This window comes from Diadema antillarum, unplaced genomic scaffold (assembly GCF_040938485.1).
Source record: "Diadema antillarum isolate AM-2024a unplaced genomic scaffold, OU_Dant_1.0 seq00000694_RagTag, whole genome shotgun sequence".
Lineage (NCBI taxonomy): Eukaryota > Metazoa > Echinodermata > Echinoidea > Diadematoida > Diadematidae > Diadema > Diadema antillarum.
The window spans coordinates 586,219-611,969 of NW_027271599.1; the positions used below are offsets into that span (position 1 = coordinate 586,219).

The 25,751-nt window shown below is 38.3% G+C and overlaps 3 protein-coding genes across 3 annotated transcripts in view; 1 reads left to right on the top strand and 2 right to left on the bottom strand.

Annotated features, from left to right (window-relative positions):
• Nucleotides 1-25,751, top strand: part of LOC139737533 (vacuolar protein sorting-associated protein 52 homolog) — an 87,733-nt gene that overhangs the window by 5,615 nt on the left and 56,367 nt on the right. Inside the window, exons 4-8 of the mRNA XM_071648206.1 lie at nucleotides 646-713; nucleotides 1,875-2,050; nucleotides 2,602-2,752; nucleotides 3,711-3,811; nucleotides 4,740-4,872. Of these exons, the coding sequence (XP_071504307.1) occupies nucleotides 646-713; nucleotides 1,875-2,050; nucleotides 2,602-2,752; nucleotides 3,711-3,811; nucleotides 4,740-4,872 (629 nt within the window). The remainder of the gene's footprint in view (nucleotides 1-645; nucleotides 714-1,874; nucleotides 2,051-2,601; nucleotides 2,753-3,710; nucleotides 3,812-4,739; nucleotides 4,873-25,751) is intronic.
• Nucleotides 12,684-13,375, bottom strand: LOC139737532 (toll-like receptor 13). Its single transcript, XM_071648205.1, has one exon. It carries the CDS (start codon nucleotides 13,284-13,286, stop codon nucleotides 12,684-12,686), a length of 603 nt encoding a protein of 200 aa, XP_071504306.1. The 5' UTR covers nucleotides 13,287-13,375.
• On the bottom strand, nucleotides 13,327-21,553 carry LOC139737519 (uncharacterized). Its single transcript, XM_071648188.1, has 6 exons — nucleotides 20,765-21,553; nucleotides 18,880-20,685; nucleotides 15,321-15,404; nucleotides 14,670-14,759; nucleotides 13,460-14,021; nucleotides 13,327-13,394 (listed from the first exon to the last, which is right to left on the bottom strand). Exons 1-6 carry the CDS (start codon nucleotides 21,551-21,553, stop codon nucleotides 13,327-13,329), a joined length of 3,399 nt encoding a protein of 1,132 aa, XP_071504289.1.

The window sequence follows — 25,751 nt, forward strand, 5'->3', positions numbered from 1 at the left end:
CTTGCACCGCCAATCCAACCTCATCCACACAGCAGACTTCTTACAATCCTCTAGCCTTTGCTTTTTGGTCTTGAAAAGAGCAAGCCAATCCTGCTTGCATTTAGCCATCTGTCTTGAGTCCTGTGTCAGTGATGTATGAGAACATATCTGGAGATACAAGATGTCTTGTGTAGAGTGAAGCAAAGAGCATATATATGCTTTACGTATATTTATAGAGTATTTTGCCTATGTTAGTGTGAAACCAAAGCATTTTTTTTTTCGTATAAGAACCATCTATTTGTATAGTAGACTACTTCATGTATTACTCTGCTGTAAACCAGGAAGATGTCTCTGCTAGAGTCAGCTATATATGCAATATTGAGTATTGCAAACAATACTCTCAGATGGCAGAATTGAGTGACATGAGATTACTAAAAGTTTGACAAGTGTTTGATTGTTTTTCAAATGAAGAAAAACTATGAGGTTATTGAACAGAACTCTGCAGAAATTATGAGAGAGTGACTAGGGAACTAAGACCATATACATATATGTTATGGCTCATTTTGCTTCTCAGATGAATAAAGAATGTCTGACATTTACGAGTTTGTTTTTGATTTAAGTGTCAGGAAGATTTAGTTTTCTTTGACACACTGTGTTTTGTGACAGACATCAAGGAGAGTCAGAATATTGCCAGCCTTCACAACCAGATCACGGCTTGTGACACTATCCTGGAGGTAGGTGAAAGGTCACTATATCATGTGACACAACGAGCGCAAGATTATTTTGAGACTTGCCTAAGACATCTCCTGAAAGTGCACATATGAACTTGCCTCACATAAAAAAAAAACCAATAACAACTAAAACCTAATATATACATCTTATTAAAAGGATTATTATAGCATTATTTTTTGGTTGTTTTTCGTCAATATTTTTACTTTCATATATGATGTCAAATTCTGTAACTAAGAGGATAAGAGTAGAGGATGTTTTACCCCCAAGTTCAAAGAATGATGTCATAGCAGAAGGCATTGGTTTCAAGAGACCTGTTATCTTGAGGGGCTAATGTGAATTTACAAGAAGTGAATCGCCACAGAATATGAAAAGAAATGAAAAAGATTAATGTTGTCATGGCACATCCAATCAGATAGTTAAAACAAGAATACTTTTTGTCTGCCAAACATTCCAAAGACAGTGCATGCTGCACATATTGACATGGGGCGGGGGAAGCATTGTCATTTCATCTGTGTATGCAGTTTGCGCTCAAGAGGAAGACTGTTTTTGTGAGATTTCTCTCAGTGGTCAAATCTGTATATTGGTTAGATTGGTTGTGTAATATTTGATGTCAATCAGACTCTTGGGATTTGCCAATGTTTCCCTTTGATTAGCTTGTGTAAAATCATCTTTCAAGAATTGAATCACAAAATGGTAATTTTTCCAATTCCAGTTTACCTATGGTACCAATTTAATTTGATATTAATGCATTGGGGATCAAGATTATCATCACTAAGTGCCAGTTAGATAAATCTTTATATGAGCTGATTTTAAGAAAATCTTTCTATTTCTCAAAACAGTTTTATCCACAATTTTCTAGTAGTATTCAATCTTGTGTTACACTTCCAGAGAAATGTTTATATCAAAGAATATTGAAACAAAATGATAATTGCCACAAATTCTTTACAACCATGCCTCTTCCTGATGAAAAGAACAAAAATGAGTTAACACACTATACCCTTGAAAGCATTTCATATTGTTGTGGAAGGTTTGCATAACGAACATACCTTTTTTTTTCTTTTTTAATGCATGCCAAAAGCCCACTTTTCACTCAAAATTGATGCAAGCATAATTGTGATGATACTGATGCAATCTCGCTTCTCCACTCTGCCGCTGGTCCACAGAGAATGGAGCAGATGCTGAACGGATTTCAGCTGGACCTGGGCAGCCTCAGTGCCGAGATCCAGACGCTTCAGGAGCAGTCCATCGCCATGAACGTGAAGCTGAAGAACCGACAAGCCGTCCGGGGGGAGCTCAGCCAGTTTGTGGACGAGATGGCAGTGAATGAACGCATGATTAAGTGAGTCGTTGGTTCCTCTATGCGGTGTCAAATGTCAGTCGAGCATCATTCATTGGGATACATGGCTGTGGCTTTTGTAGATAGGTGATCTTTCTGTGCAGGGTGGTGGTGGCAGTGGCCACTATGCATTTATGCAGACTGATGCATAGCATTTTGGTATGTAGAGGCTAGAGACCATAGTGTGAAGGACCATGTTTGTGTCACTGATACTGTAGACATGGAGTATTATATACGTATGTATTATTATGTTAATTTTGTTTGGGTAATTACATAACTTTGTTTATTTAGCTATTTTGAACTCAAATGTTGCAAATGACATCATTTGTGCTGCATCCTGATCACTGGAGAGTCATGTAACTTCGATTTACCAGTCTTTCATCTTGTATATAATAATAATTGGCAATGAAGCATGCAGTATACTATAACTCTAAACTGACCAGTGTATAATAGTATTGTCTTCTGTGCAATTGAAATTGTCCACCTGTCACACTGACATTTTCACTGTCATTAAATTTCCTGGATACACCTATCATTAATTGACATTTCTCCAGTATCATCCTGGATGTGCCAGTCACTGATAGGCAGTTCTTAGAGCAGCTGCACGAGCTCAACCACAAGATTCGTTTCGTCAAGGAGCAGGCCTTCAAGGACGCCCTCTCTTGCCGGGACGTGGAGGACATCTTGGAAAAACTGAAGCTGAAAGTGAGTGGCAATGTTTAGGTTTCACAAACGATGGGCTGCACTGATAAAGGAAGGTGGAGAATTTCTCTCGGTAGACAAGAAATGAAGAGTATAATAGTCAATGAGATTGTACAAGCAGTTTGTGACCTATGACCTATGTCCCTATTACCACAGTAATTCTAGGGAATTTTTAAAGGATTATCTTATACCAGGGCCCCGTCTTATAAAGCCTTCAAATCCATCACAAGTCCCCAAATCAATCGCAACTTGCATTGCAGCACACACAAAACTTGTGATTGATTTCTATCACCAGTCTTTATAAGACAGGCCCCAGTCGTGAAATCATACTTTTGCAGTGCAGTGACTTAACAGAACCCCAGTGCATTTGTGAAGTTCTGGAAACACTGAAACACTTGTAACACCATTGTATATTGTGTTTTCTATGTTATTTTGAATTTTTTCATATAAATTTTGTCCACAGTATTATATCATTATTTTGTAAATTTATTTAAAATTCTGGGATCTGGGAAGGGTCAAATTAGCTTGGGCTATGGTCAAAGAAATGATATGTTGTATATGTATGATTGTGTAATAGATTTGTAGGGTGTTGTTTGTGTTCATTGTGCCTGTCATTGAGATATGTAATTGTGATGCGAGATGTGTTTGTATTGTCATGATTATTTTGGTACAATGTAATGTCAATGGAAACAACATTTCTATGTCTGACATTGATCAATAATGATGACTGAATGAATATGTTGAAGTTTTGCTAATTTTCACAAAACGGTTTTCCAGATTGGTGCTCAAAACTTGCATGAATCTCTGTTATCAACATATTGCCAAGAGCATGTGTTGATATCTACATCATCTGTTCAATTATCTGGTACTAGTGATGATTTGATCCAACTGACTGGCTACTTGGGGCAATATTTGATGTCTCTTCTGTATGATACTTTGTCTTGGTACAATTCATTTTCAGGCTATTTTCAAGATTCGAGAGTTCATACTGCAGAAAATAAACCAGATGAAGAAACCAATGACCAACTATCAACTCCAGCAGAACGCAATGTTAAAAGCTAGGTAAGCATGTTATATTTGATTTTATTGAATACATAAACAGGGTGCTACATAATTTTATTTCACCACTTGCCCAGTCAGGTCAAGCAGACTTTCAAATTTGTCTTTAACACTTGCCCAAATATTGATTTTACTTGACCGAGAAGAAAGTCCAAAATATAGGGAAATAATATAGAAAATTATGTTTAAGTCGAGGGCTAAATAAAACACAATCATTTGAATAAACAGCACACATTGATTCACATGCTTAAATGGTGTAGCAAACTTGGTCCAATCAAGTGTAGCAATTGCATTGCATTGGGGCTTCTTTATAAAGTGTTGGAAGATTGCTGAAATTAGATATAAAGTGTGTTGCATCACCAAACGACATTATCTTTGAGCTTCTGTATGGTTGATTATGTGGGTTTGTAGGGGGAATAAGTGAAAAATAAAGGGTAGCTTTAAAACTTTTTGCCCCGGGCAATCGGGCGAGTGCTTATGTAGCACCTTGCATTAACATGATGAAAGCCAAGCTTTGTCTGGACCAAATCCAAGTGTTGCATTCTTTCCCTTTCTTTATCTACAGGTCAGAATATAACACCCAATTCATTTCTGATTCAATAACCTGTTTCACTAGTTTATGCATCTTGTACATGTTTGTAATATTTGCATATGTTTACTACTCATGTGACAACAAAAACATATTTTCATGTTTGTTTGTTTGTTTTTTTTTTAATGTGAGATAATGTTTGATTCTGTGAGAACCCTAATATGCTTATCATATCACTATCATTGTTTCCCATGTGATTAATCCTTTTCTATTCTTTCTGCAGCGTAATGGATAGATATGTGGCGATTTTTCAATTTCTTTTTGAAGAGTGATCATCTTTTTTTGTTGTCATTGTGGAATGGAATGATATGGGATTTTCTAATGTCTTTGTGATATGGACAGATTTTTCTACGAATTTCTGCTGGCAAATGAGCGGCATGTTGCGAAGGAGGTTCGCGACGAATACGTGGATACCATGAGCAAAGTCTACTTCTCGTACTTCAAGGGATATATCAATCGTCTCATGAAGCTGCAGGTGAGTTTTGAGTGACCCATTCTGCTCTGAGTCATCTGTCAGTAATTTTTTTATTAATGTAAGCAGCATTCTAACATAATGCATAATTCCTATGTTTCATGAGTGTAAATACTTTAAAGCAAGATATTTTTGCAAATTGGAGACTATAGTCTTTTTTGCGGCATGAAATTTCATTGAATTGCCTCTAGCATTCAATGCATATAGTGTAGAAAAACTTTCATGTGCATTTTAATTTTGTGAATCTTGACTCTGTCAAACATTTCTGGTTTTACATTATTTTGCAAATTTTGACTGGGAAACAAACTTTGTGAGAGAGGGAAATCATAGTCGAATACCACTGTGACATAACCAAAGAGCTTTTCACCAGTAAGTACTAGAGTGTGAAAATCATAGTCAAATACCACTGTGACATAACCAAAGAGCTTTCCACCAGTAAATACTAGAGTGTGAAGTATGCATATACCCTGTACTATTGTTTTGTGAGTGCATGGGGAGCACTGGATGACAACAAGGTGGTAGGCTCACCCCTCGTGCTAACACGCTAGCAAATGAGCCACCGAGGAGCAGCCAAATCAAGAAGTGCGTACTCGCGTAAAAGTTCAAAAATTCAAATACGCGCTGTAAAAATGTTACTTCACTAGGCAAAAAGTCTGCCATTACTAAGTGGGTAATGGCAGCCCCCATGAAATCTCAGACACCATTGTATAGTTCGCCCTCTAGTGGTGGAGAGGAGAAAAAAATCTCTGTGGACATAACAAGAAGTAAGGTTTAGTCCTTTCTGGAAAGAGGCTTAGCGATTTCTAAGCATGGAGACGACTTTTGTGTCATGGGAGGCATTATTTTCACAAGTTGTTAATTTGACAAGTATTCGTTAACTCGCAGAATCTATGAAAATGAATACACTGTGAAATAAACCATGCACACAGTAAATCTGATTTTTGCATACATGTTGTGCTTTGATTGGTATGTATTGCACAGGGGATATGTGCACTTGCATCAGGGTGGTTGTGGTGTTAACATTTGTAAGTGTGTGTGAATATTAATCTGATGGTGGTAAATGTCTTATGATTTGAGTTCAAGCAGGAATAGGGATATTGTAACTGAATTATGACTCTTACATGCATGGAACACATAACACAACAGGTGATGTGTAATGATTTAGTAATTGCATCAAACCTTAAAGTAACACACCACGCCATGTTCAAGTTGACTTTGATGAGTCAAATAAAATTCAAATAATCAAAACTATTGAAACCTAATTGCAATTTGGATTTTTTTTTTCTATTCAAATCAACTTGAATATGGCTTGGCAATTCACTTGAACCTTTCCCATTTTATGGCAACTGATGAATGAGGTAAGTGCTTGCACGGTTCAAAGCATACAGGTGTACCTAACTTTCTCATCACCAAACCAGGAAGTAAGTTCATCAAAAAGGTGACAACTGCCAAATACAATAAAGATGTCTTGAATTTGACTGGGATTATAAATGTTTGTCAATGCTCTATACTGTATACGCCATATATTTCGGGAGTCTATATTTTCGCGAATCCGGAATTCCTGTCGATTTCGCGAGTGGTTAAATTCGCGATCGTGGAGGCCTGTACTGAAGAGAGAAGTGTGCATGCGTACGTCACATTCACATCAGGATCAGAGTCAATATTTTCGCGTGTCTTTAATTTCGTGAATAGCGCCTGACTCGCGAAATTCGCGAAAATAAAAACCTTGCAAAATATTCGGCGTATACAGTATGCTGTATATTTTGTGAGGTTTTCGTTTTCGGGACTTTTGCAAGCAAGATGCTATTCCTGAATTAAAAATAAAGTACAAATACATAAATGTCATAATTACATTAACTCTGATCCTAGCACGAATGTAATGTTCATGCATACATTTTTTTTTTCATCCAGTACTGTACTGTGGGATCACAAATTTAAACATGCGCAAAATTGTCGGGAAGTCCTGATTAGCGAAAAATCAGACTAACTTGCTAAATATATGGTAAATTACATGTGGGTTATAGTGGGTGGTAGTGAACAACTCACATGTATGTCAAGTTTTTCATTGGGAAGAGTTTGCTGTTTGGTTTTGAATGTTTGGTCACTCTTTGAGCCTTGATGAAAATGAAACCAAAGGGCACTGTAAGAGTATAGCAACACCACAGATGAAAGTGTTGATAGGTTTATAACAGACTTGATAGCAGGGATGATAAGTGAAACTATTCAGCCTCTAGAGGTTGTCAACAGATATCTATGATGAGCTTGATATTAATGAGCTGACATGGTTCAGGTCAATGTGGTGTGTGTCTATGTCACGTACATTGGTTGTGATGCCCACTTTTGGTATCGGACTGCTTGGCTAGATAGCTCACACCTTTCTTTTTTGTGTGATCGTCTTTTTACCGATAATTGTTAAGGCAGAAGTGTTTTTTTCTTTATGGCATAGCCCATAATTAAGCTGAAAGAAATGTTGCGAAAAACCAGTGGCATGACCGTGGCACAAAGTTTGATTTGCAAGTTATCAAAGCGTCTTGAAGAGAGCCTTCAATGTCTTGTGAGTTCAAACTTTGTAACTCATAAGTCTTTTCCATGAACTTGTAGATGGAGTGGCATCATGCACCTTTTTTTTTTCAATTCAATTCAATTTCAGTTTATTATAAAAGCACCAAATAAAAGTTCGCAAACTAACCATATTTGGTTTACATCAAATTTGACAACAAAATAGATAATTCAACTTTACAGCGAGGAGACAGAGAGAGAGAAAAAAAAAGAGACCAAACTCACACTTTACACAACAAATGATTCGTATTGACCCCTTCCCCCCCCCCCCCCCCCCTCCGAAAAAATACTGCACTATATTATTTTATCATAGAAATTAATAACACCAATTCTGGAAAAATAGGAAATTTGAATGAGAGAAACAAATTCATGATGTTTGGTCGCAGTCGTGACAGCACCCTTCAACAGCAATTTTGCATATAATGATCATTTATGTACCCAAATGACATCTCACATGCATCAATATGTAGTGAAACTGTTTTTTTTTTTCATTTTCTCCTCAGACCAACGCACTAATGTTCACAATGAAATAACACATTTTGAAAAGATATTAAGTTTGTCAGATTCTAGTTCTGCTGTAGAAGTATGTAGAAATTTGGTCACTTTTCAATGGTGAAAACTGGATGAGAACAATGTGAACCAGTCATATATGCAAACATACTGAACAAGGAAGGTATTATAGATGGAGAAGCACTTATCAATTATCAATTTCAATTTATTTTCATACTTCTTATTAATAGCAAAGAAAAAAAAATCACAATTATACAGTACCAGAATTATACAAAGCATAAATCAAATGAAACTTCTGTGGAATGTACAATGGTCTGTCTCAATATAAACACAAAGGTCTGCTAAGATTTGGGCTATAGTCATAGTACGAGAAATGTTATCACTCTTTATTCCACTCAGCATTGCCTCGACTCCAACACTTCTGTATTAGGATTTATTTGTCATGTTTGTATGGATGCGGAGAGTTACAAGATGGTATATCACACAAAGTATGTTTCTATAACAAAAAAACAAAACAAAAAAACAAAAAACCAAAAACAAATCTAGACAGTCTCAGGAAACATCCAAACACAGAATTGATGTGTTTCATACAATCAGCTGAAATTTGAATTTGCACAGTGCACTACAGACATCTGCAATTATCATTTTGACATATGATGCAATATTTGGTACCCTGGGGTACCAAATGAAAATTCGCCATTTTGTTGAATTAATTATTTTTTTTTCAGCGCTGTACCCTGGCTTACCAAAAAATGTGTCAAAATATTTTTTAGTATTATTATGCACAAAAATGTTTTCTTATTTGTGATCATGCAACAATTAATGCATGCAACTGATTATTATTTTCTGCTCTGTTATAATCTTAACTGTTATTTTTTTTCTGAAAATAAAAGTTACGGTAGATGATGTTTACAAAACGGTGTGGTGCTAGAAATTACTTCGAAAAACACCTATATGGTGCTAGTTCATTGCGACGACTTTGCCGTATCCGAATTCGGAATCGGCGTATCTGAATTCAGATACGTATTATAAATAATGGGCATGAGATGGCACTATACAACGCGGTACCCCGGGTTACGATGGTACCCCGGTGTACGGCGTGGCGAATCATATGCCATATGTCTCTACTCCAAAATTCTAATATTGAGCCGAGGAAAGAAGAGGGAACATACAAACAGATATTCATGCAAAAATTTCAAACGCTTGTAAGGGAGGCAATACACAGAAGTGCAAGTCCCATGATTTTGTTGAGGGACAATAAGTTGTGATCTCCCCTGAAGCTGGATTTCATCCCATGCAGTTAGAACATTCTGCCTTGAGGGAAGTCATCATCTGTATTGTGTATAGGTAATTTGAGTAATGCCTACCTCTGACTTGAATTTTCTTTGGTAGCCATATTTGGTAAGCCCACAGCTAAGTATGTACAAGGCTGTGCCTGGTGCGGGCATCGCATGATATCCAAATTTGCATTTATATATTGATTTCACTATGTGCTACTTCCTTTACTCACATTTCTGCATAAGTGGCTAATAATCTGATGCTCTGATTCTAGCATCATAAATGAAAATGAGATCTGTGCCAGGAATAATGCCAGAAATATCATTGTTCTATTACTGGTTTGTGGTGTCTTTGCCACTTATTTACACGTGAATGTTCAGACATCGCAGAAGAAACACAAGTGGTTCATTATTTCATGATTGGTTTTCATTCAGTTGCTGACTAGCATCACATGTACCATAAATATCACAAATTGGGACAAGTACAACAATTTTGCACGCAGCTGAATTTCACAATCAAAATCACATTGACAGACTGAGAAAGAAGTATTCATTCACTTATTTCCATTTCAAGGTCCAAACACTTACAAATTAAAGGAAAAAGAATCTTCTTTGATATCATACTACGTCTTAAATGATCGGTTCATAAAATACACAGAAGAGACAATATGTACATTAATAATTCATTAACAATCATTATTATCAGTCTTTTAAGAGAAAAGTTCAGGGTTTTCAGCCTTTGAGATGATATGTACAATGGATTATTTCAAGTCTGGTGCTAATGCTTGTGTTAGTGCTACATGTATCTTCAAAGCCTTAAATCATGCTCCAATATCGATGTCCAGATTACCATAAGTGATACCGATCACACTTATTGATCCCCAACACAAGTGACACCGCTGCAGAGTCCACAGAATCATGCTGGAATTGCATGACAAAAAGAGTGATGGCGCTTCGTACAAGTCAAATACATGTTTTTAAAAATATGTAACCAGGACTGCGTAGTTTTGAGACACTTTATGGAGAAGGTAGATTAAAGTGCCACAAATTTCATCTATTCTCTAAAATACAATGGTTTCAATTTTGCTTGTGGGCTAGGATTTATGTAGCCATGTCTGGAGTGTTCATTTGCGTTCCATGGGCGATTATTGCTTTACCATAGACTATGTACAACCACATTTGTACAACATTCATCCATGAATGTGAATGTGGGTCTTGCACATAGCAACACTAACACTGACACTGAACTTAAAATTACAAATCTGGCTATCCCCAGGGGCAAGTGTTAGTCAATGGGGGTAAAAAAAAAATGTTAAAGGGACATTCCAGACAATTTTCATAATTTCACATCATGTAGTACATAAATCGACAACTCCATGTGTAGATTTGTGGAATTTATTGTGGTTCTTGAGCAGAGAAACAATACTTTGAAAAATCTTAAACAAATTACACTGAACAAGGATGATGACATAGGAGGTTCACATATTTCAGAAACGTAGCAGTGTAATTTCATTACAATACTGGCTGCTTGCGAGTTCACCTGTGTATAATCTATGCATGCCTTCTTCTTTTGTTCTGGTTCCTTAAGCCCCAACTCATGCATTCTTGTGGTGACTCTGCCATGTCATCATCCTTGTTCATTGCAATTTGTTCTAGATTTTGAAAATATTCCTATTCTTCATCCCAATTATCGTAAATTCTGAAACTCGGTCTTCAGTATAACTAATTTATAGTTGTTCAAATATAAAAATCTGAAAATCATCCGGAGGTCTCCTTTAATTGCCAGGAACACAAACAGTGGAGCTGAAGTTTACCAGACAACAAAGAACACCGAACCAATCACTGGCTACAAGAAATAGGTCATAATTTTTAGGTCAACCTGCCAACACTGACTGATTTAAGTTCAGAATTATCACTGGTGGTAGTGTCGAGATAGCACTAACACTAGCACTGGCACTGAACTTGAAATCACCCACTGCAAACAATACATTTGTGATATATGGGAGCCAATATCTTTCGTGACGTGTACATTTCGCAAAGATGGGTTGACACACAAAATTCATGAAAATAGAAACACAGTGAAAGATACCACGTCTACAGTATTTGCCTAATCATGATGGATTACTATGATGCAGATTTTACAAAAACTGATAATCCCAGTGCATAGTTGGAATCTTGTTTGAGCAGAATCCGCCATCATAAGATACAATGAATTGTATATTGTGACTGCATGAATCTGTTCTTTATACCTAGTTCAGTCACATAAAAGTAAACAAGTTGAATGACTTAACAACAACAACAAAAAAGTCAATCAATGTACAGTGTGTAGTCCCTTTAAGACTAGATTTGTAGTAGACAAAGGCAAAAGCTATAGAGAAAACTTTGTGCTTCAATTACTCTATGTGCACTGTAAGTCTGATTGAGTAGAAAACGTACCATACAAAGTGAAAGTGTCAATAAATGCCATAAAATTTTGAGTATGACGTACACTTTTCTTCGTGATTTATAAATACCCAGAGGCAATGGACCTAAAACGTGTACAGCAAGATTACCACCTGTCCTTGAATAGGAAGAGGGCTAGCTAGCCTTGTCTCAATGTTGAGAACCTTTGAAATTTTGACTTTTACTGTAAAACATGATATATTCGCGGCATGAATTTTTCGCGAATTGGAGCCAACAGCCTTTTTCGTGGCATGAAATTTTCGCGAAGTGCCACTGGCATTCAAGGCATATAGTGTTAACAAGGACTTTCGCGTGCATTTTAATTTCGCGAATCTTGGCGCTCGCGAAATTCGCGAAATTAAAGTGCACGCGAAAATTCCTCGTTTTACAGTATTAGGAAAGGAGCCCAGCTTTCTGTAGCCCTTTCCCAAGAAGCAGGCTACAAACAAATGTTAAATTTGTATGCTTACAACAGAAACAAACAGGACAATACACAGATGTTGGAAATCTGCTACTGATAACAGTAAGTAGGCAAGTAAGAAAATTGTTGGACCAAACCAGTGGCACTTACATGCTGCCATTTTCTTTCTCTCTCTCTTTACATTATTTGAGAATGTACAGTAATCATATTCTCAATTCTATATTACATTAGGGCACTTGGCTGATAGTGAAGGTGTTTCTTATGTTTGTGGGGAACAAATTATGCATTCATTTTAGTCTTTGTTATCTCTTGAGAGGAATAAAGTATATAAAATTGTATCCATGTTGCTCACTCAGCATAGTTATGGAGATAATATGATTTACATTATTTGATAGCAATCACACACAATCAAAATAAATTGTGTTGTTATTCACATGACATTCTTTACCAATGAAGACAATTAAAGAGATTAATCAAGGTAAGAGATAAAATAGATTCTCTGAACAAAATTTGATATAACCTTTAAGTTTTTAATGTCTGTGACATCAAAATTCTTAATTAAGAAAAATGAGGAGGGGATCAGAAAATCTCTGAATTACCCAGGCTCAAACAGGAATTGTATTATTCAGAACCCTGTTGGTTCTCATGCTTTTCTCAAAAGTGGCCCAGAACAGCTTCTGTCCATCTTCGTCATTGGTCCACAACATGTAAGGCCTGTTCCTGCTCAGAAAGAGCCGCACAAGGTATGGCAAGTTGTTGTCTGCAATGTCCTCCACAAATATGAGGATGACTTTGTCCAGTCTGGTCTCGTTTAAGTGCTCCAGAGCGATGCGGACCTTGGTCATGAACCAGGCATCTCCCACGGACCGATTGCTCACCAGCAGGACCGTCTTGAAACTCCTCTCAATAGCATCATGAATGGCATCGACCAAATACATGCGGGCATTGAGGTCGTCATCCCCATAGAGCACGTGCTGAAGGTGGGGCAATCTCTCCTCAAGGGCAGGCCTTAAGGTGTTAAGTACCAACTCTTCCTCAGTGGCGTGGAACATGAGGTTAAGCTGGTAGTCATGGTCATCCTCAGCAAGGTCCTCCTCCACCTCCTTGTAGCCAAAGAAGGCTAGTTTCAGCAGGAAGAATTTGTAGTTCAGCCACCAGCGATTGATGTATGCCAGGACACCAAGAAGTATGGCTGCTCCTCCTGCCATGGACAGTCCAATGACCAGACCAATGTCCACTCCACAGTAGTCACTGGGTTGAAAGGAGAGGATGGGTTTGTTGGTGAGCCCCCGTAGCGATGCACTGGAGCAGAGAGTCTGATTGGGGTACTTGACTTTGATGTCTGTGTTGTGGAGCCAATTGCTAAACCACTTCAACTCACAGGTGCAGATAAAAGGGTTCCTGGAGATGTCAAAGGCCAGTGAAGGATTCATTGGAAAAGAGGTGCCAGGAAGTATTGTGTTGATATGATTCCCCGGCAGATGTAGCTCCTTTAAGTTTTGTGTTGTTGCAAAGGTTGTTGGTGCAAGACTGCTGATGGTGTTGTTTTGGATGTAGAGTACTCGTAGGTTTCCAAGTCCCTGAAAAGCCTCACCATCAAGGGCTAGTAGCTTGTTGTTATTCATGAATAAGTGTGACAGGGATCTTAGGTCCTTGAACATGCCAGACTGAAGAACAGAAATGCGAGAGTCACTCAGGTCCAGGAAGTAAAGTTTTGAGAGGTTTGAAAAAACAAGAGCATCCATGCCATACAGGTAGTTTCCTTTCAGACGAAGCCTTTGGAGAGAGATAAGGCCCACAAAAAGTGATCTGTTTTTACTTCTGTCAAATAAGTCATGACCCCTGAGTTGAGCCCTTTCCATGCGGAGCTCCAGGAGATTGGTGTTGTTTGAGAATTGACAAATTGATTGCCATGAGATGAATGTGTTTGACATGTCCAGGAACTGCAAGTTGGGTAGGAGTTTAAGTAACCCATTGAGATATATGTGTTTCCCATTACGGATATCAAGATGAAGTAGATTTGAAAGTGCTGCAAATGAATCTACACCGTAAGAGGTTATTTTGTTAAAGGATATGTTCAGTGCTTGCAGGTTTGACAGGCCATTGAACCTATTTTTTGAAAAAACAGTCAGGAGGTTATTTGCCATATCGAGGGTGTGAAGTGTTGGAGTGGTCCAGACTGCCCTGTAAAGGTATGTAATCAAGTTGTGTGACAGGCTTATGATCTGTATTGATAGCATTCCATGGAAGGAATCGGGTGAGAGAGCCTGTAAGACGTTCCCAGAAATATTGAGTCTCTCTAGCTTGGCCAGGCAAGAAAATGCCCCCTGTGATATGAAGGACAACTGGTTGTTGGAAATGTCAAGGTCAATCAGAGATAGCAGGCAACAGAACGAGTCATTTCTTATCGAGGAAATCTTATTATTCCATAGATTGAGAGTCTTTAGTGTCTTAAATCCCCACAAGGCACCATTTGGGACACTGTGTATAATGTTTTCTCGCAAATCAAGATGTTCAATGATTGGGTATGGAATTGAGATATTGGAGAATGCGTCTGATGGAAGGAGATTTTGCACATGAGAACCAATTACTTGCAGGTAGTTGACTGACACCATACCAAGGAAGGGCCGTATGTCAAAACTGGAGATGGCATTTCCAGAGAGTCTCAGTTTACTGACCGTCTTCAAGTGGAGAAATGCTTGGTCAGGCAAGTCTTGAATCCTGTTGCTGTTCAAGTCAAGCAAATGGATCGATGTATTTTGCAGTGGGAGAAAGTTGTTTTGGTGTACAATGCTTATGTTGTTTGACGTCAAAGCAATTTTGTCTATGTACTGCCATCGTTCAAATCCACTGAAATTTAGGGAGCTTATGAAATTGGTGACTAAATTAACTATTGGTAGTGATGAAAGAGCTGACAATGCTTCATGGGGTATAGACTCAAATTTGTTTGAAGACAAAGGTACTTTTACAAGAAGGGGGTTGTTCGCAAACAACTGAGGGTGAAGCGACCTTAAGGCATTGGTAGTCAGACTAAGTGTTCGTAGACTCACAAGAGGCCAAAAAGTTTGTCCTTGAATAACTGCTATATGATTCTCAGCCAAATTTAGAACATCTAGTTTTGCTAAACCCACAAACGAGTCATTTTTTAGCAGTGTGAGACGGTTGACAGATAAGTCAAGAGAGATGGTGTTGGTTGGCAAGCTTGAGGGAACCGATGTGAGATGAAGGTGTGAGCAGGATACCTTCACACCCACGCTGGTGTTCGTGAATTGACAGACTGAGTGGCGACGAGATGCATTGGAGTTGTTGCCAGTCGTGGGTGGTGCCTGAAAAAGCAGCAGCAGGCACAAGATTGCAGAGTGCACAATGTTCAATTTGATTGCCATGGTGACTAAAGCAAAGCAGTGCTGACAGAAATTTCGTGCTCACTCTTTGGCTTCCTTTCAAACAGTAGCAGAGAGTCTCCTCAAGCCTATGCGTTATTACTCTGTACTCTGGATTCTCAGCAAATTACACCAAGTGCTCTCCAAAGGGTCAATGTCAAATGGTGATCCCCTACATCACCTGACAACCACTGTCTTTGTTGAACTTGTCTTCAGTAGTGGAATCGGTTGCTGTTTTGAAAGCAGTAATAAATGCATATGTACATTGTACACACAGGGTCGAAACCAGAGGAATCAATCTGACGTCTGCTGTTTGTGTGAAGCTGTGGGCAGATGTGTGCATGTGTATGTACCTATGTGTCTTTCCAGTTCATACAAAGAATGCTCTCCTCTTCTCTGTCTCTCTTCCACTTTCTGTTACTATTCTTTTTGAAAATGTGATATATAAAGCCACAATGCTTCCTTTTCAGAAGAGAACCAGAAATAGATGGTAATATCATCTTCACCACAAACTGCATTGTTGTGATCTGGTGATTTTGTTTTTTGTTTGTTTGTTTGTTTGCGGGATGCATTACACTTTCTAAGCTGAAAGGCATAATTTACCATTTGTAGAAGAGACAATAACCCAGCAGCAGTGCTTCAAACTAGTTCTAAAATGTGAGTTAGGGATGGAAACAACCAGCGTAAAAATTTGAACATGTATGATAGATGTTGAGTATTGTTAAATATATACAAAATATGAACAACATTTATAGTAAAAATGTTTCCAGACTAAACCGTCTACAGTTATGGGTTAATGAGAAAAATAGTGATATCTCCTCATATTCTAGGCTTTATTGCAAAAATGTTATATGGTAGGATGTTTTGTGATACAACTGACCAGCACAATTGCATCAAAAGTGATATCTTGAAAATGTTTTACAATGTAAATCATTGCTCCCAAAGGTAAACAGGACCTTTAACATCAGCAGAATAAATGAGTGATTCCTTTGATCTCGTGTAGTTGTAGGCTATCAGTAGACTTTGATTGTTGGTTAGATCTTTTACTCAGGAAAATTGAGATCTTACAGTGTTAGTTATCATAATCATATTTCCTGCAAATAAAATGAACAGCATATATACATTTGTAGTAATTGCTATTTCACAATATCCAACTATAAGCACTTAAAGAGATATTGTTTTCACACATGCAGGGCATGTCCAAATTTGCATACTCTTGATTTGATTATGTGCTACTTTTCTTAATACTAACATTTTTGCTTGCTTGGCAGATTAGAGGACACTCAGGTTTTAGCATGAAATGAAAACAAAGTGTTAGCCAGGAGTTGTGCTAAAAATATTGCTGTTCTATCAATTCACGTCATTTGTCACTTGTTTACAATAGATGAATGTTCAGTCATGAAAGCCTAAGTGCCAGTGGTTCATTATTTCATTATAAATTTTCTTCCAGTAGCTGACCAGCACTATACCATATCATTGCAAATTGGGACCTCCATGACAAGTTTGCAAGCACTTGAAGTTTGTGATTATGAATCACTTTGGCAAATGACAAAGAAGATAATTTATATTCATTCACTCACTAGAAAATTGTGTATTTGTGACCCGCTACAACAAAATGATCCCAAAGTCGGGCGAGGTCAATTATTTGAAAATTGCATGGCGTAATTTCCTAATCTTTCTGCTGTAAATTGATATATAACACATCTAATAAAAATAATCAGCTGCGGAGATATCGATGTTTAAAAGAGAGCATGTCGAGACGTCTGGGAAATCACTGCTTCGAGAAAAGCACCCTAAAAGTTTTCCTTGCGACGCAATCACGATCAAGGGACACGCAAGTCAGTTTTCACCTCCGGACAATAGAAGGCAAGCCCTAGCAACTCCCGAAATGCTCATTCAAGCACAGCGTCGGCGGTCTCCTCACCGACCAATCAGTGACCAGGATGCCAGGAGAAGCGGCTGGGCATAGCGCACCCCGCATGCACGCACCAGTCGACTGGGCAGTGTGTGAGCTTCACGCTTCGGTTAGCGGCAAGCAGCAAACTGACCAATGAGATTACTCTGGTCGTTGTTAGGGACGGAGCCTATCTGTGGCGCTCAATCCAAATTTTGGAACCAGTTTCTGCTTTGTTGAAACGCCAAAAAACATGGCCCAGAGAAACGCTATTTTTTGGTCTTTCCTTTCACCATTTTGCTTCAAAATTTCGACAGATGATAGAAGACATGTCAGACTACAATGATATGTCAAAATCAGAAAATTGTAAGTTTTGACCAATTTTGATGCTCTGACTTCAAACTCGATTTTCACGGCTTCGACCGTGCGCGACTTTAGGACCCTTTTGTTGTAGCGGGTCACATTTTAGCGGGAGTACTTTTTCACACTCAGCTAGGTAAGACAAATTTCATGTGTTTTTGATTCCACTGAATCATGACATTGATTAATAGTACAATACAGGAAGAAAAAAATATTTGCGCGCTTTCTTTTTTGCTCTAATGTCTTTTGCAAAATGCATGAAAACTACCACACTCTGAAAATTTCCACTTTTACAGTATTTCCTCTTCTAGGCACAATAAAGACATTTACAAATTTTAAAATACATTTATGATATAACATCTTAAATGGTGGGATCATAAAAGGCACACAAAAGACTTGATTGAAATGATACCATGCAGTCACTGTTATCAATCTTTTAACAGAATACTGTAAAACATGATATATTCGCGGCACGAAATTTTCGCGAATTGGAGCCGACGGCCTTTTTCGTGGCAAGAAATATTCGCGAATTGCCTCTTGCGTTCAATGCATACTAGTGTAGATATGAAATTTTGCATGCATTTTAATTTCACGAATCTTGGCGCTCGCGAAATACGCGAAATCAAAATGCACGTGAACATTTCTCGTTTTACAGTAGCTTGGGTTTTTCACTGTTAAGGCTATACTCATGCAAGTACTACATGTGATGTTTCAGCAGCCAATATTTTTAGCAAGTTATTGATTTTGCAAAGATTGGTTTACCAGGAAAATTTGTGAAAATGGAAACACCACAACATATACAGCATCTACAGTAATTGACTAACTCATATAATGTTGATTATTGATGTTTATTTTGTTGATGTAAATGTTATAGATTTGTAGTTGACAGAGGCAGAAGTTCTAAAGAAAACCTATAGCTTTGATTATACTATGTTTTGATCTAGAATGTGCATTATCTAATAGCAGTTATGCACAATCAGATTTAATCATGTTATTATTTACATTACTATGACTACAACAATTCAAGAGATTATGTAAGGCAAGTGGATTCTCTATATAAAATTTGATACAAATGTATATAAGTTTTGATATGTTTATGACATTAAAATTCTTATTCAACGAGAAAACATAAAGGGAGCATCTCTGAATTACCCAGGCTCAAACAGGAATGGTATTATTCAGAACCCTGTTGGTTCTCATGCTTTTCTCAAAAGTGGCCCAGAATAGTTTTTGTCCATCTTCGTCGTTGGTCCACAAGATGTAAGGCCTGTTCCTGCTCAGAAAGAGCCTCACAAGGTATGGCAGGTTGTCGTCTGCAATGTCCTCCACAAATATGAGGATGACTTTGTCCAGACTGGTCTCGTTTAAGTGCTCCAGAGCAATGCGGATCTTCGTCATGAACCAGGCATCTCCCACGGACTGATTGCTCACCAGCAGGACCGTCTTGAAACTCCTCTCAATAGCATCATGAATGGCATCAACCAAATACATGCAGGCATTGAGGTCGTCATCCCCGTAGAGCACGTGCTGAAGGTGGGGCAATCTCTCCTCAAGGACAGGCCTCAAGGTGTTAAGTACCAACTCTTCCTCAGTGTCGTGGAACATGAGGTTAAGCTGGTAGTCATGGTCATCCTCAGCGAGGTCCTCCTCCACCTCCTTGTAGCCAAGGAAGGCTAGCTTCAGCAGGAAGAATTTGTAGTTCAGCCACCAGCGATTGACGTAAGCCAGGACACCGAGAAGTATGGCTGCTACTCCTGCCATGGACAGTCCAATGACCAGACCAATGTCCACTCCACAGTAGTCACTGGGTTGAAAGGAGAGAATAGGTTTGTTCGTGAGCCCCGCTAGCGATGTGCTGGAGCAGAGAGTCTGATTGGGGTGCTTGACTTTGATGTCTGTGTTGTGGAGCCAATTCCTAAACCACTTCAGCTGACATGTGCAGGAGAAGGGGTTCCTTGAGATGTCAAGGGTCAGTGAAGGATTCATTGGAAAGGAGGTGCCAGGAAGGATTGTGCCAATGTAATTTTCTGACAGAATAAGCTGATCCAGGTTTTGTGTTGTAGCAAAGGTTGTTGGTGCAAGTTTACTGATGATGTTTTTTTCAATCAAGAGTACTCTTAGATTTCCAAGTCCCTGAAAGACCTCACCATCAAGGGCTAATACTTTGTTGTTATTCATGTATAAAAATGCGAGGGATCTTAGGTCCTTGAATGTGCCAGACTGAAGAACAGAAATGCGAGAGTCACTCAGGTCCAGGAAGTAAAGTTTTGAGAGGTTTGAAAAAACAAGAGCATCCATGCCAAACAGGTAGTTTCCTTTCAGACGAAGCCTTTGGAGAGAGACAAGATTAGCAAAAAGTGATATGTTTTGACTTCTGTCAAACAAGTCATGACCCCTGAGCTGGGCCTGTTCCATGCGGAGCTCCAGGAGATTGGTGTTGTTTGAGAATTGATGAATTGATTGCCATGAGACGAGTGTGTTTGACATGTGCAGGAACTGCAATTTGGGTAGGTGTCTGAGAAACCCATTGAGGAATATATTGTGCTCATTACGGATATCAAGACGTAGCAGATGTGAAAGTGCTGCAAATGAATTTATACTACAAAAGGCCAATTTGTTGAAGGATATGTTCAGTGCATGTAGGTTTGAGAGGCCATTGAACCTGTCATTTTTTAAACTGTCCAGGAGGTTATTTGCAATATCGAGGGTGTGGAGCGTTGTAGTGGTCCAAACTGCTCTGTAAAGGTCTGTAACCAAGTTGTGTGACAGGCTTATTATCTGTATTGATAGCATTCCATGGAAGGAATCAGGTGAGAGAGCCTGTAAGAGGTTCCCAGAAATGTTGAGTCTCTCTAGCTTGGCTAAACAGGAAAATGCCCCCTGTGGTATGAAGGACAACTGGTTGTTGGAAATGTCAAGGTCTGTGAGGGATATTAAACAACAGAATGAGTCATTTCTAATGTAGGAGATCTTATTAGATTGGGTACGGCATTGAGAAATTAAAAGATTTTTCTGGAGGATGGAGCTCACGCACAAGAGAACCAATCACTTGCAGATAGTTGACCGAAACCATACCAAGGAAAGGGTGAATGTCAAAACTGGACAGGGCATTTCCGGTGAGACTGAGTTCGCTGACCGTCTTCAAGTGCAAAAATGCTTGGTAAGGCAAATCTTGAATCTTGTTGCTGGTCAAGTCGAGCAGATGGACCGTTGTGTTTTGCAGTGGGAGAAAGTCATTTTGGCATAAAATACTCATGTTCTTTGACATCAGATTAATTTCTTTTATGTACTGCCATCGTTCAAATCCACTTAGATTTAGGGAGCTTATGAAATTGTTGTCTAAATCAACTACTGGAAGTGATGAAAGGCCCGACAGTGCTTCATTGGGAATTGCCTCAAATCTGTTATGAGACAAAAATACATGTACAAGAAGGTGGTTGTTCCTAAACAATCCAGGATGAAGTGACTTTAAGGCATTCGTAGTCAGAAAAAGCATCTGAAGACTCACAAGAGGCCAAAAAGTTCTTCTTTGAATGATGGATACAAGATTCTCATTCAAATTTAGAACATCCAGTTTTGCTAAACCCACAAATGAGTCATTTTTTAACATTGTGAGATTATTGACGGATAAGTCAAGAGAGATGGTGTTGGTTGGCAAGCTTGAAGGAACCGATGTGAGATTAAGGTGTGAGCAGGATACCTTCACACCCATGCTGGTGTTCGTGAATTGACAGTGGCGACGAGATGCATTGGAGTTGTTGCCAGTCGTGGGTGGTGGCAGAAAAAACAGCAGCAGGCACAAGATTGCAGAGTACACAATTTTCAATTTGGTTGCCATGACGACTAAAGCTAAGCAATGCTGACAGAAATTTCTTGCCCACTCTTTGGCTTCCTTTCAAACAGTAGCAGAGAGTCTCCTCATTAGCTTATACGGTATTACTCTATACTCTGGATTCTCAGCAAATTACACCAAATGCTCTCCAAAGGGTCAACGTCAAATGGTGATCCCTTATATCACCTTACAACCACTATCTTTGTTGGCCTTGTCTTCAGTAGAAGAATCATTCGCTGCATCAAAAGCAGTAATGAATGCATTCATACAATCAGGGTCCAAACCAGAGCAATTGATCTGACGTTCTGCTGTTTGTGTGAAGCTGTGGGCAGATGTGTGTTTGTGTATGTACCTGTGTGTCTTTCCAGTTCATACAAAGAGTGCGCTTTTTTTCTCTGTCTCTCTTCCACTTTCTGTTACTATTCTTTTTGAAAATGTGCTAAATAGAAAACCACAATGCTTCTCTTTCACAAGAGAACCAGAAGTGGATAGTAATATCATCTTAACCATAAACCGCATTGTCGTGATCTGGTGATTTTGTTTTTTGTTTGTTTGTTTGCTGGACGTATTGCACTTTCGAAGCTTAACATTAGCAGAATGGAAGAATGATTCCTTTGATCTTGTGTAGTTGTAGGCTGTCACTAGACTTTGATGCTTGTCCAAATTTGCATACTCTTGACTTCATTATGTGCTACTTTTCTGAATTTACTAACATTTTTGATTGCTTGGCAGATTAGAGGACACTCAGGGTTTAGCATCATAAATGAAAACAAAGTGTTAGCTAGGAGCTGTGCTAAAAATATTGCTCTTCTATCAGTTCATGTCATTTGTCACTTGTTTATACATGAATGTTCAGTCATGAAAGCCGAAGTACCAGTTATTTTCTATTTCATGATCAATTTTCTTCCAGTTGCTGACTAGCACTATACCATATCATTGCAAATTGGGACCTGCATGACAAGTTTGCAAGCATTTGAAATTTGTGATCATGAACCACTTTGACCGAATGAGAAAGAAGTATAGGGTCTGATCCAAAAATCAAGGGAGCGCGACGGGACGGAATGTGAATGGGTTTTTTATTTAAAACAAAAAAAGTTTAAGTGTTAGCAGCCATTTATTACTACAAATGTGTTAAGCTTACATGAAGACATCACACTGCACTATGGACAAGATCGGCATCTGTTTTGTTTCCATGGCAACAACAAATTTTATTAGCGCGACGGGACGGACTGAAAAAATCACTGGTTTTTGTGAAGAAAATTCAAAGGAGGATTAATTCAAAGTTAATGAGCAATACAGACCATGTCATGTGGTGTTTGTTTGTCAATGTTCCAAACATTACTTGCACAAATAGAGAAACATCTACATCTAATAGATTTTATTTTTTAGGTAATTTGCTCAAAAGCTGTTGAAGTCCGTCCCGTCCCGAGTCCGTCCCGTCGCGTGACGGGACGGACAAAAATGAACTATGTACAAAACGAATGGGAAATTCTAGAGAATCAGCTAATTTTCATCGAAATGTATTTAAACTTTGGAAAACACAGTTTTATAACATCTTAGTGTAGATTAAGCACACCAAGATTCAAACTACCGTACTAATGAATGCTGAAAAATTTGACCAACAATTATTATCATAAGGCCAAAAATTCTCAGTTTACAAGAATTCTTACACTTTTGGTACGGTAATCCTTGATTTTCTTTCTCAAGGAAAATTACTTTTCATGAATGATAATGTTGCAATGGCATTTCATTTGCCCAAAGATTGAATCTTTCCACCAAGATTTGATCACCAATGCAAAGGCTGTCTTTAATGACGATCTTGGCAACTGTGGATACTCTTCATATTCTCTTCCATTTTTTTTCCCCCAATTTCCAGCGAGAAAAAAAAAAATGTGCCTCTGGGTCTGATCCAAGAAATCAAGGGACTGCGATGAGAAGGAATTTAAGAGAATTTTTCGCTCACAAAAAGAAATGTTAGCATGATAGCAGCCATATGTATCAAGCTTACATGAAAGCATGAAAGTGCACTATAAACAAGGAAGACATTTGTTTTGTTTCCATGGAAACAAAAAATTTTACTGGCGTGACGGGACGGAATTAAAAAAATCACTGTTTTTTAAACAAAATTTAAAGGAGAATTGTATCAATGTTGATGAGCCAGACTTGCCATATATGCTATGTGGCATTGTTTGCTACTATTCTTTACATTACTTCAACAAAAGAGCTAACATACAGATCTAATGTATTACAGTTTTTAAGTAATTTCCTCGAAAGGTGTTGAATTCCATCCCATAGGGCAACGGGACGAAACGATATGCACTATGTACAAAACGAATGGGAAATTTTCAACACTGACTATTTTCATCAAAATGTGTTCAAACCTGTGGTTAACACAGTTTTATAACATTTTAGTGTAGAGTTCCAAGATTTAAACTACTGAGAAATGATGAAAATTTCAGTAACAGTTATTACTATTATAGTTAAAGATTTTCATCACACAAAAATCCTTACACTTATGGTATAGTAATCCTTGATTGTATTTTTCCCAGGAACAGGTATATATATATATTTTTTTTTGGAGTGAAAATGAGACTCATATGTTGCACGTCATTTGCACAAGCTTTGATTCTACCTCCACAATTTGACTGACTGTGCTATAAAGCAGGGCTGCACACTAACCCATTTTTCTGCCGGTCCAACCTGTCTCTGTCGGACCGGTAAATGCCCCGTTTTACCATTTTTTACCGGTCCGAATAGAAAATTTACCGGTCAACAACGACAACCTGAAAAAAACATTAAATGACTTGCAAACTTATTTTCTTGTTTTTTATGGACGTAACCCCCCCACCCATGTACATTCTACAGATTAATATTTTTTTGTAAAACTTTCATTATTTATTGCACAAGAAATTTTTTTAAAAATAGGAAAAAATAGAATGTTTGTTTGTGAATTACAGTGTAAAATGATAATGAACAAAATCAGATTATGTCAAATGCGTTTGTGACTTTTTCTAAACATCGGCGCACGAACTTGCTGCGTAACCTGCTCTTGGTGGTCAGTTGGATTGCGACGATTTAATGAATTATTTTAGCTGTGATATTTTCTGATGCACGCGCTACAAGGGGTTCTTTATTTTTCTTCCGATAATCTATTCACATATGTGCATGCGTTCTTGAAAGGTACACGACATGTAGGGCCGAATTCGCAATCCTTTTTTGCGCCCATTTCCATCTCTAATATTAGCGGGATTGTGACGATTTCATGAATTACTTCGGCTGTAATATTTTCTGATGCACACGCCAAAAGGGGTCGAAAATGCGTCCTTTATTTTTCCCCGATAAACTCTTCGAATTTCGTAAGTGCGTTCTTAAAAGATGCACCACATGGCCGAATTCATGATACGTTTTGCGCCTATTTCTATCTCAAATATCAGCGGGATTGTGACGATTTCATAAATTACTTCGGCTGTAATCTTTTATGATGCACGCGCCAAAAGGGGTTGAAAATGTGTCCTTTATTTTCCCCGATAAACTCTTCGAATTTCATAAGTGCATTCTTAAAAGATGTTTCACACGGCCGAATTCATGATACTCTTTGCGCCTATTTCTACCTCAAATATCAGCGGAATTGTGGCGATTTCATGAATTACTTCGGATGTAACTTTTTGTGATGCACGCACCGGGTAGAATGGTTGATAATGCGTTCTTTATTTTTCTCCCCATAATCTCTTCGCATTCCGTACATGCGTTCTTGAAAGGTATACGACGCTGCCGAATTCACGATCCTTTTTTAGCCTATTTCTACCTCAAATATCAGCGGGATTGCGATGATTTTATGAATTACTTCGGTTGTAATCTTTTATGATACACGCGCCAAAAGGGGTTGAAAATGTGTCCTTTATTTTTCCCCGATAAACTCTTCGCATTTCGTAAATGCGTTCTTAAAAGATATACGACACGGCCAAAAATCATGATTCTTTTTGCGCCTATTGTTTCCTCAAACTTCAACGGGATTGCGATGATTTCATGAATTATCATTCGGCTGTAATCTTTATGACGCACGGGCCAAAAGGGGTTGAAAATGTGTTCTGTATTTTTCTCCCAATAATCTCTTCGCATTTCGTACATGCGTATCGACACGGCCGAATTCACGATCCTTTTAGCGCCTATTTCTACATCAAAATAATATCAGCCGAATTGTGGC